Raw genomic sequence first — 12,536 nt, forward strand, 5'->3', positions numbered from 1 at the left:
ACAATAATGTGATTAAAATCCATAAAATTCTGTTTCTATACATGCCATGTGGTAGCTAGTTTGAGGTTAGCATGTGGAGTTAAGACTCAAAATGGTGGGAAACAAACTGTTATCGTCAATTCTGTTCATCGATTGCCCAGTTTAACATTTTATTTTATTTTATTTTTTAAATAAATACTTAAAGTCTGACAGGTTAAATGTTTGAAAATACTTGTAATGTTAAATTTGAAGTGTGTTCTATGACAGTGAAAAAAGTTTAATGGAAAAAAAAAACATTCCAATTATTTTTGTTTTCTTTCAACAATTGAAATGTACCTGTGATTATAGAATGGGCCATTTATGATTTATACCACAGCGCTGGTGAATACTCAAATCTGATTGGTCAGAAAGTTCTATAACAGCATGGCTCAGATAGTAGAGTGCAAGGTTTATGAATAATTGAATGTGGATTCATTCTAATACAGTGTTGTGGTATAAGAGCACTGTGGAATGTGCAGTTATTGAAAAATAATCAGTGCATCACACCAACCCATCATTGATTATTTTCCTATAACGGCACTCCCTGATTGTGTTTTATATCTTACATAATTAATTTTTGCCAATCACTGACCTTCCTCAAGCAGTCTTGTTGAGGCAGATGCCTCTCCATGCTGGTTCTTGGCAGAGACGGTATACTCTCCAGCATCATCAGCAAATGTCATGGAGATTTCCAATTTGCATTCTCCTGTGCCCTTATTGTAGCTTATGCGATATCTAAAGATTAGGAAGATAGTTATAAATTTGCATTTCTACTTGATATAAACTGACAGTTTTAGCTGTTGTGACTTGCAAATACCTGTATCCTGATGTGAGCAGGACACCATTCTTCTTCCAGTAGATGTGAGGCCTGGGGCTGCCTCCAATCTGGCAAACAAACACAACACTTCCACCTTCCACAAGTTTCTGTGTAACTGGCTTCGTCACAAAGAATGGCGCTGCAGCTGCTCCAGCTTCGACAGTCTCAGAGACCGCTCTGACTTCAGCAGTAGCCACTTCTTTAGTCACAATAACAGCCCTAAAATAATTGGCATCATCGGTTTTAAATGTATATGAAGTGTTTATGTTAATCATTATACAAAATGGATTAGGATTTTGTTACTTACTGTTTCTCCATGGTAATCTCTGCTCGGGTCTCGATCTCTTCGGACACTGATATCGAAAATTGTAGTGAGTGTTTTTGATCTCAAAGCACGACATTTAATTTGGATTGTCTAGCTAGATTACAATGATTAAGACAATAACAAATTCCTACAGTTATATTGAAAAAATAATGACAGAAACCTTTAACAAGCAGGTAGCAGGAGGTGCTGATAGTTCCAGCCTCGTTTGTAGCAGTACAAGTGAAACGTCCACTATCCTCAGCAAAGGCCTCACGGATCACTAGGCGGGCATATCCTCTCTCATATGTGATCTGGAAGTCAATGGAGCTTTCAATCCTGTAGTCCTCTCGGAACCATATAATGCTTGGTGTGGGCTGGCCTGAGATCTGGCACTCCAGAGTCACAGACTCTCCCTCGGTAACAGTCAGGTTCTTCAAGCCCTGAATAACAGAACACAAAGAACATCTGCTTAACCAGTTCTCCTGAAGATTAAAACCAACATGCATGAATAAGTAGATGCTGCCAATAGATATACTTATTTTTCCACCAGGAGGAAATATGGAATCAAAATGAAAGTACGATTCAATCCTGAATATCCTGTTTTTGATTTTGTGCAATTTATTACATACTTGTGCTTGAAAGGAGTTGTGTACACTACAATGTCTTGAAAAAGTATTCATCCCCCTTGTTGTTTGTCCTGTTTTGTCGCATTACAAGCTGGAATTAAAACAGATTTTTTTTTTATGGGGGGGGGGTTAGCACCATTTGATTTACACAACACGCCGACCACTTTAAAGGTGAAAATTGTTGTTTTATTGTGACACAAACAATTAAGATTAAAAAACAGAAATCTGGAGTGTGCATAAGTATTCACCCCCTTTCATATGAAACCCCTAAATAAGAGCTGTTCCAACCAATTCATTTCATAAGTAACGTAATTAGTTGATTAAGATCCACCTGTGTGCAATCAAAGTGTCACATGATCTGTCACATGATGTCTGTATAAATCAACCTGTTCTGGAAGGACCCTGACTCTGCAACACGACAAAGCAAGCAACATGAGAACCAAGGAGCCTCCAAACAGGTCAGAGACAAAGTTGTGGAGAAGTATAGATCAGGGTTGGGTTATAAAAAATATCCCAAACTTTGAATATCCCACAGAGCTCCATTAAATCCATTATAGCAAAATGGAAAGAATATGGCACCACTACAAGCCTGACAAGAGAAGGCCCCGCCCACCAAAACTCACAGATTGGGCAAGGAGGGCATTAATCAGAGATGCAACAAAGACACCAAAGAGAACACTGAAGGAGCTGCGAAGATCCACAGTGGAGATGGGAGTATCTGTACATAGGACCACTTTAAGCCATAAACTCCACAGAGTGGGTGGGGCTTTATGGAAGAGTGGCCAGAAAAAAGCCATTGCTTAAGAAAACCCATTTGGAGTTTGCCCAACAGCATGTGGCAGACTCCCCAAACACATGGAAGAAGATTCTCTGGTCAGATGAGACTAAAATTGATCTTTTTGGCCATTATGGGAAACGCCATGTGTGGCACAAACCCAACACCCTGAGAACACCATTCCTACAGTGAAGCATGGTGGTGGCAGCATCATGCTGTGAGGATGTTTTTTATCTGCAGGGACAGGAAAGCTGGTCAGGACTGAAGGAAAGATGGATGGCACTAAATACAGGGCAATTCTGGAGGAAAACCTGATTGAGTCAGCCAGAGGTTTGAGACTGGGACGAAGGTTCACGTTCCAGCAGGACAATGACCCTAAACATACTGCTAAAGTTACACTGGAGTGGTTTAAAGGGAAACATTTAAATGTCTTGGAATGGCCTAATCAAAGCCCGGACCGCAATCCAATTGAGAATCTGTAGCATAACTTGAAGATTGCTGTACACCAACACAACCCATCTAACTTGAAGGAGTTGGAGCAGTTTTGCCTTGAGGAATGGGCAAAAATCCCAGTGGCTAGATGTGCTAAGCTAATAGAGACATACCCCAAGAGACTTGCAGCTATAATTGTAGCAAAAGGTGGCTCTTTAAAGTATTGACTTTGGGGGGTGAATACTTATGCACACTCCAGATTTCTGTTTATTCATCTTATTGCTTGTCACAATAAAAAAACAATTTTCCCCTTTAAAGTGGTCGGCATGTGGTGTAAATGAAATGGTGCTAACCCTCCAAAAATCCATTTTAATTCCAGCTTGTAATGCGACAAAACAGGACAAACACCAAGGGGGATGAATACTTTTGCAGGACACTGTATGTTTGATATTTTAAATTCTTCAAAGTATCCAGCGTTCCCCTTGATGACACTTTGCACACTATTGGCTTTATCTTAACCAGCTTCATGAGGGAGTCACCTGGAATACTTTGCAATTAACAGCTGTGTCTCGTCAAAAGGTAATTGGTGCGCAAGTTTCTTACCTTCTTAATGCGTTTGAGATCAAATAGTAAATAGCCCTATTCAAGACTATGACCGTAGTAATCCATACAGTATTATGTCAAGAACTGAACAACTAAGTAAAGAGAAACAACATTCATCATTACTTTAAGACATGAAGTGTCTTTTAATTATGCTTTGGTGCGATTTCATTCAGTTATGCAAGTCAGATTTGGTCTCCACAGACCATAGAGCTTATTACTCAACTAGAAAGGATGCAAAGGCACGTAACCAAATATATTCTTAACCTGCGGTTTCAATGCAATATCAGCTACTCTTCTAGGTTACAGTTACTTAATTTATTACCAATTTGATACTGGTACAAGTTTTTAGATATGTTTTTTTTTTCTTTCTTTAAAGTAGTTAATGGCCTGGTAACGGTAAATCTGTCTTCCATTCCTCACATTTACTGTCCTGCTTGACAAACCAGGTCTACCAGTAACTCAAATGTCATTAAGTATGTAACACCTAAGTGTAAGTCCTCTACCTACCAATGTTTGTTTACTTTAAGAACCATTAGAATCTGGAACAGGGGTGGCACGGTGGTGTAGTGGCTAGTGCTGTCACCTCACAGCAAGAAGGTCTGGGTTCGAGCCCCATGGCCGGCGAGGGCCTTTCTGTGCGGAGTTTGCATGTTCTCCCCGTGTCCGCGTGGGTTTCCTCCGGGTGCTCCGGTTTCCCCCACAGTCCAAAGACATGCAGGTTAGGTTAACTGGTGACTCTAAATTGAGCGTAGGTGTGAATGTGAGTGTGAATGGTTGTCTGTGTCTGTGTCAGCCCTGTGATGACCTGGCGACTTGTCCAGGGTGAACCCCACCTTTCACCCGTAGTCAGCTGGGATAGGATCCAGCTCGCCTGTGACCATGTAGAACAGGATAAAGCGGCTACAGATAATGAGATGAGATGAGAATCTGGAACACTCTGTCTGATGAACTGAACCTTACTATGGTAAACTTGAGCTCATTCAAAGCTGTTATGTTACATTACTATTTTAGATTATTGCAAGCTATCTATGACCCTGAAAACCATAGAACCTTTAAGACTATTTGCTTCAAGTGCAATACTTCACGTTGTGCAATACTTACACTGCCTTTAACCTGTTGCTATTGATTTTATAATTTTCTTAGTTATATTACAGACCCACAGTAATTGGCCGACCAAGGCTGTTGCGGTTACCCTGCCTTACATTGTTATCTGGTGAAGCTAATAAAACAAATTAATTAAAACACATTGAATTCAAATGTGTGTCCAAACTTTTGACTAGTACTGAATTTATTATCTTGCAACTTTCTTGAACTGACCTTCATCTCATTTCATCTCCATCTCATCTCATTATCTGTAGCCGCTTTATCCTGTTCTACAGGGTCGCAGGCAAGCTGGAGCCTATCCCAGCTGACTACGGGCGAAAGGCGGGGTTCACCCTGGACAAGTCGCCAGGTCATCACAGGGCTGACACATAGACACAGACAACCATTCACACTCACATTCACACCTACGCTCAATTTAGAGTCACCAGTTAACCTAACCTGCATGTCTTTGGACTGTGGGGGAAACCGGAGCACCCGGAGGAAACCCACGTGGACACGGGGAGAACATGCAAACTCCGCACAGAAAGGCCCTCGCTGGCCACGGGGCTCGAACCCGGACCTTCTTGCTATGAGGCGACAGCGCTAACCACTACACCATCGTGCCGCCACTGACCTTCATTTTTTTGTTGTTAATAGTGTGTCACCAAAAAACAGCATTAAAGATGGAAATATAATTTGTAACCTGTATATGGCTGTTAAAGTTTGAGGTCTTATTTGCTGTTAGCAGCATTTAACCACACTATTAAAAAGCCTACAAACAGTAATGCCTTGGATCATTTGTTGCTCGAATAGTCGTCAACTAATTGTTTTACTTACCAGTCAATGACAAAAACGAAAGTTCTACAACCCATAGTGCTTGAATATGCTTTTGTATTGCTAGTGTATTTTTGTATTATTGCATTTTTTCAAGCATGTAATCTGCTGCTCTAATGTTGCATTAAACAATCAAGCCAGTGACTAATGCACTTATAAATACTTACAGCAACAATGGTTGGAGGAACACTTGGTTCCTTGGCAGCTATGGGAACTGCAGCTGTTTCAAGAACCTGGGGGATAGAAAACATGATTTTGAATACTTTTGGTAACAAGATTGTGTTAGCACCGGAGTTAGCAGTTGGGCAATGGGTTAAAGTGTAAATAAAATGGTGAAGGAAAGGAAAGGGAAGGAAAGGTGCATAAAGTATTGTGACAGAACTGTGATTAGAAGAGGCAGGTAGATGAGGACGAGTAAAGTCCTCATGAAAGAAAGGGATAGAGCCAAAACAGAAGCAGTAAAAACTGGTGGTGAACAAGAATGGAGTAAGTATCGTAAACTTAGAAACTTTGTAACGATGTTAAATAAAAATAAGAAGAGAGTGTATTATCATAAAAGGATTAACATGATGAGTACAGACAGTAAGTCTACTTGGAACATTCTAAATCAGCTAATGGGGAAGACGGGCAGATCCATACCATCATTTTTAGAGGCAGAGTGCAATTTTATCACTAAACCAGTAGATATAGCAAATTATTTGAGTATGTTTTTTAGAGATAAAATTCAGAAGTTAAATAATGGGATGGCAGTAAATGATGGCGGCCTAGAACTTGCATCCAAACTTATCATAAATAAAGTTATGAAGAATAAAAGTTGTATTTTTCACTTTGATAAAGTCCAAGTGTCTACTGTTGAACAAGGTATTAGATCTAGTAAGAATAAACCAGCTGGTATTGATAATTTGGATGCAAGGTTGCTTAAACCTGTTGCTGATGTTGTGGCTATCCCCATTTGTTATATAATTAATTTAAGTTTTGAAAAATCAATTTGCCCTGCAGATTGGAAGATAGCTAAGATTATTCCACTGCCCAAGAATAATAAAGAGATCTTCTCAGGGAAGAATAGTAGGCCAATAAGTATTTTACCTTTGTTAAGCAAAATTATGGAAAGAATAGCTTAGGAGCAAATACAATATTATTTCTGTACAAATGATTTGAATACAGTACATCAACATGCATATAGGAAGGGGCACTCCACAGCTACTGCACTCACTGAAATGCCGATGAATGGTTGAAAGAAATAGATGCAGGTAAGATAGTTGGTTCTGTTTTATTAGATTTTAGTGCAGCGTTTGATATTCTTGACCATAGATTATTGGTGAATAAGTTACATTGTTATGGCTTTGATCGAGGTTCTGTTGCCTGGATAAGTAGCTACCTTAACAATAGGAAATATTGTGTGTATTTTAATGGTGGTTTTTCAGATGTTAGAGAGATGAATTGTGGAGTTCCACAAGGGAGTTGTTTAGGGCCATTATTATTTACTAACGATTTACCTTTAATTTTACAACAGTCGTCCATTACTATGTATGCAGATGACTCTACTATTTATGTAGCAGCCTCAACATCAAATGAGTTAGAAAAAATCCGAAATGATGAGCTTGTATTGATAAGGAAATGGGTGAATTTAAATAAATTGGTTCTAAATGTTGACAAAACAAAATGTATAGTACTGTCCTCTAAACGGGGAGGGAGAGTAGAATCAAAGCTGAATGTAAAAATAGATGATAAAACAATAGAACAGGTCACAGAAGTGAAATTACTTGGTGTGTTGATTGATAGCAGAATGTCGTGGACGAGTCATGTAAATGAAATGGTGAAGAAAATGGGTAGAGGAATGGCTGTAATTAGATATTACAGAAAATATTTACCAGGATGCTTTGTTAAGCAATTAATGCAGGCTGTGGTTCTATCTCAGATGGACTATTGTACTGTAATATGGTCAAACACATCAGAAAATAATCTTCAAAGGCTACAGGTTGCGCAAAACAAAGCTGCACGTATAGTGCTCAATTGTTCTTTCAGAACAAGAATGTTTGATATGTTAAAAACATTGAACTGGTTACCAGTTAAAGATAGGTTACATCACACTCTTCTTAGTTTTGTAAGAAATGTAATTATGACAAAGCGTCCTGTTACTTTGTTTAAATCCTTGATGTTTTCTAGTAATATACATACTGTACATACTTTACAAGACATTCAGTACAGAGAAGATTTTTGTTGCCTGCGTATAGAACGGGCTGGGCAGAGAACACTGCATTATAGAGGAATGTTAGCGTGGAATTCTTTACCCTGTTTTTTGGTTAATGAAGTAAATGAGAAAGCTTTTAAAATTAAATTAACACTGTATTTGTTTACTCAAAATATATGATTATTTTCTGTTCCTCTATAAATAGGATATGTGGTACGATGACTAATTGATGGGACCAACATATTTGAAACAAATTTTATTTCCTCTTTTGTTTTTATTTTGTTTTTGTTTGTACAGTCTGTAAAAATGCATGTCTATGTTAAAAAAAAAAATTAAGGAATTGTAAGTTTGACCACAGGGAGAACAGCACCCTTCTGTGAAGGGGAAGCTGATGTGGATCAATATAAATAAATAAATAAATAAATAAATAAAGTAATCCACAATTAAGGAGGTGAACTCTGAAGTAATGTGTGACCACACAAGTGATATATGACCAAAACAACAATGATGAGCTACTCGTGAGGTTAATGAACAAACATAAGCTCATCTGGAAAGCATCAACCCAAATTACAAACCTGTGTCTCCCATTCCCCTGTATACGAAGCACCTATTTGTCTCTGTAACTCTGTGTCGAGATGCAACTGATATTTCTCAATAGCATCTCGGAATGGAGGAGGCGTGGGTTCTGGAGTCACTCTTGTCTCCACAATCTTGTACGTTGGAGGCTTGACAGGCTTGATGATCTTTTGAGCAGTATGAGTAGAAGATAACTCTTTTTGCAGTGTGGCAATAGCAGAGCCAGCTATTGAGACCTGACCAACCCAAGGAGAGCAGCATGAATCAAAACGGCATCATTCAAAACATGGGTTACTGTTTCTTTGATTAGCCACTTCAAATGAGCATCGTGAATAAAAAAGGGTGATTCCTTCAGGATTATAGGATGGAATGGATTATGGGGAAGTTAGAAATAAACAGAAGAAGAAGCATAACTCCAAATTTTAATGACGTGGTTAATTCTTATGATTCAATCACTTTATCTGAGGTTATTTTGGGATGATGGATTATTTTTTTATATTTAGAATGAACAAGTATATGGTTGGTATTAGCTTGGACAGTGTCAGAGTTAGGGCTAATACAAGTTTAGCTTTTGCTTGTCATCAGTAGTACTTTCTTGAAGTTGCATGTCAGGCAAGCAGGATAAATCGAGGTTTTATCATATGAAAATGACTGAAAATCATTTTTATATGTGAATTTGACTGATGACTGACTGAATATCTTCAGAATAAATGTTTAAAATGTTTGTCCACAAGGTTTTTCTCTGCTTGCCTGATATTACTTGCGCTTACCTCATAGCTATGATCAGGTTTAGGAACAGTAACTTTTGAAACTGTGAAATGAGGAACTGGGGATGGGGTAAGGCCAGCATCCACCTGGGTCCTAACCTCAGTAGTTCTTTGAATCTAATATAAATCAACAGAAATCAGGATGATGAATTGGAAACACGCCACTACCTTCCGTTGAACAAAAGTAGCCGGTCACAGAAGACTTCTAACCTGGCTGACATGAACGCTCTGCTCAGTGGAAGTACTTGGGATTTCACTGGGAACTTGCAACACCTCCATTTTACTTGCAGCCTGTTGCTTAGCACTTAACACTGCCTGCTGTTTTATGTCCATTTCCTCTTCAGCCAAAGCGCTCTCAACATGCACAGGTTTTCGTACACGTGCTTGATCCACCGCAGCAAGCACTGTTGCAACCGCTCCAGCCTTTTTCTCATCACCCTGGTGATTAATAAGTGTCAATTGTAATCTAATATATAGATACACACATAGAAATTATGTTCTTCATCAAAGGCGCCATCAGATCCGTGCATTGTGGGTAAAGTCAAATTATAGCATTTTGAACAGCACTCAATAAAACGGTTTTCCTGTTTGAGATGTAATCCAGCTTGTCACGAGTCATAAGTTCATTGTACAGTGATGTTAGTAAGTTGGGAGTGCAATAATGAATCATAGAGAGTAATAAATAATAATGAAAGCATACAGTAGGGCCATATTCAGAGTTGGCAACTGAAGTTCAAAGGTTACTTCACTTACGCCAAGGATTTTTCTTAAGTAGAAGCATCTGAGATGGGGTTTATAGTAGTGTCTAGACCTCCACCAAAAAAAAAAAATCAAAGGATATACATAAAATTGGGGAATAAAACATTTCCCCTTTGCTGTCTGATGTAATATGTTGTAACATAAAAGCAAGAGACAATTTAAAAATGAAAAAAAAATGCTATATGAATGAAAAATATTGACGAGGAGTTTCATACACTACCGTTCAAAAGTTTGGGGTCACCCAGACAATTTTGTGTTTTCCATGAAAAGTCACACTTTTATTTCCCACCATAAGTTGTAAAATGAATAGAAAATATAGTCGAGACATTTTTCTGGCCATTTTGAGCATTTAATCGACCCCACAAATGTGATGCTCCAGAAACTCAATCTGCTCAAAGGAAGGTCAGTTTTATAGCTTCTCTAAAGAGCTCAACTGTTTTCAGCTGTGCTAACATGATTGTACAAGGGTTTTCTAATCATCCATTAGCCTTCTGAGGCAATGAGCAAACACATTGTACCATTAGAACACTGGAGTGAGAGTTGCTGGAAATGGGCCTCTATACACCTATGGAGATATTGCACCAAAAAACCAGACATTTGCAGCTAGAATAGTCATTTACCACATTAGCAATGTATAGAGTGGATTTCTGATTAGTTTAAAGTGATCTGCATTGAAAAGAACAGTGCTTTTCTTTCAAAAATAAGGACATTTCAAAGTGACCCCAAACTTTTGAACGGTAGTGTATATTGCCAATATATTGTTGTAAGAATAGTTTTAGTTGTAATAAGTGCATGAACCAAATTGCAAATTTGGTTTAATCTAAATTTAGTAATATATCTTCTAATCATATTACAGTATTTGGCAGCTTATAAACCAGCACTGGATTCAGTAAATCCTATAATATGTTTTAAATATTGTGCACTGACAGTTGATTGTGCTCACTCCGTCATGTATCTGTGAGACACTAATTCACGAGTATGAACTTTTCATGTATAGGAACAATGCTATTAATTCATAAACAGTTTCATAGTTTTGTATTTAATTTTGGCTTTGAATAGGTTTCCATAGATATTCTGAGTGCATGGCTGAGTTGCATCTGACGTCTCAGCCGCCTCATTAGATATGCAAGACATGAAGTGGTGGTCAGCTGAGCTCACTGTTCACAAAGCGTTACTATCACTGGGGTGCCTGCTAGTTGTGAAAATACCCTATGCTGCTCTGATCAAACAAAGCATGAAAATTATAAAAGTTTCTTCCGGGTTCCCCATGAAGCGATGATAAAGAGTGAAAGAACAAAGGATTTTACCAAAAGATGATGAGAAAGGTGGCTCTTGAACCTTTCGCTGTGATGGAAGGGAGCCCGGTTGAAGAACACTCGAGTTTGCAGTGATCACTTTGTGAAAGGTTTGTAAATTCCTCTGATTTATTTCGCTTGGATTCACAAATAACTTGTCTCACCATTTTCCATTATATTGTGACGTTTTGAAGTTCAGGAGATGCTTCAGTTCTCATGTGTTTTTGTTCCCTGTTTGATCGCGGTCGCCATATTGTAAACTAATGTGTATTATTTTCATTTTATTTATCAGGATGTCCGAGCGATCTTTACAGGGACGATGATGTAGCTTGGGCTCCTACACTGAACTAGAGAGATAAGATCATCGAGATCATCCACGTAAGCACAAAAGCAGAGCTCACGAGTGAACGGCACGAAACTGCTTCCCCGGCTGTGCAGTTACAGAGAGCTGTGATAACTTCTCCGTCCTGTTTCACCAATCCCCAGGTCTTTAAAGGGGTTTCTGTGGATCTTTGTGAATGATTTATCTGGAGAGAAGAGCAGGAGGATTGAGCAGCTGTGGTTTGTTTTCACCCAATACTAAAACTTGTAGCATCCTAGCAGCCATCGCAAAGACATGTACAAAAAGCCCAGAAATTCCTCCTTACCCGGGTAAAAACGATACAGGATTTATTTTGTAGTGTCCTGATCCCCAGATCTTTAACCCAGCCACATATTAAAAAGTTGTTCTCCTCCATGCTCTTCCAGGTTTTCATCTGTGTGTCCATGTAGAATGATGTCTGCAGAACCAGGTAGTTTGAAATGTCAGGGAACTCAACGGATGGATCATTTCCAACTCGTAGGAAAAAATCCTTCCTTACTAAGCTTACTAGCATGTGAGGATCTAATCCCATTGCAAAGAGCAACTTCTGAAGGTATCTTGACCATGCATTGGCCTCTAAACTGCGAAAATAGTTGGAGACAGTTTCACTAACTCTCTGCCTGACCACCACTTCATTCACTGGAAGTAAACTGGCAAGCAAAAGTCACGTGACTGAATACAACCTATTTACAGCCCAAACTATAAATGTCAGTGTGACATATTGTGGTTCCATCAGACATTCATGCTGTACTTAATGCTGATCTTTGCTTGTGCAAGAAAAGTTGGGTTTTCTGTTCGGACAGATCTGTTTGAGGCAAACTCCGCACCACATGTAGCTGTCTGAACAGCACTTAACATAGCTGTTATGTTTGAGGTCTGAATAAAGATATAAACAATTTTGGTATCAACGCCTCACCACATGCAGATAAGTCAATTATGAATACGGCCCATTATTCATGTTCTGGATTTTCTAGGTGGCTCTTTGTTGAGATGATATTGTTTGCAGTGAGTTTACTCTCATTAAAATGCAAGTATAGTGTATATGGTGTATTTGAAGAGGTGAAGCAACCATTCAGCGTGATGTTAGTTGAAATA

The 12,536-nt window shown here is 38.7% G+C and overlaps 1 protein-coding gene across 1 annotated transcript in view; it reads right to left on the bottom strand.

Moving 5' to 3' along the window:
- The window catches only part of ttn.2 (titin, tandem duplicate 2), a 268,706-nt gene that overhangs the window by 243,872 nt on the left and 12,298 nt on the right, over window positions 1–12,536 (bottom strand). The window contains exons 10-17 of the mRNA XM_060928918.1: window positions 9,237–9,464; window positions 9,030–9,143; window positions 8,255–8,495; window positions 5,660–5,754; window positions 1,321–1,579; window positions 1,143–1,188; window positions 836–1,054; window positions 611–753 (exon numbers count right to left, since the gene is read on the bottom strand). Coding sequence (XP_060784901.1) covers window positions 611–753; window positions 836–1,054; window positions 1,143–1,188; window positions 1,321–1,579; window positions 5,660–5,754; window positions 8,255–8,495; window positions 9,030–9,143; window positions 9,237–9,464 — 1,345 coding nt within the window. The remainder of the gene's footprint in view (window positions 1–610; window positions 754–835; window positions 1,055–1,142; window positions 1,189–1,320; window positions 1,580–5,659; window positions 5,755–8,254; window positions 8,496–9,029; window positions 9,144–9,236; window positions 9,465–12,536) is intronic.

Source organism: Neoarius graeffei, chromosome 9 (assembly GCF_027579695.1).
Source record: "Neoarius graeffei isolate fNeoGra1 chromosome 9, fNeoGra1.pri, whole genome shotgun sequence".
NCBI classification, from domain to species: Eukaryota; Metazoa; Chordata; class Actinopteri; order Siluriformes; family Ariidae; genus Neoarius; species Neoarius graeffei.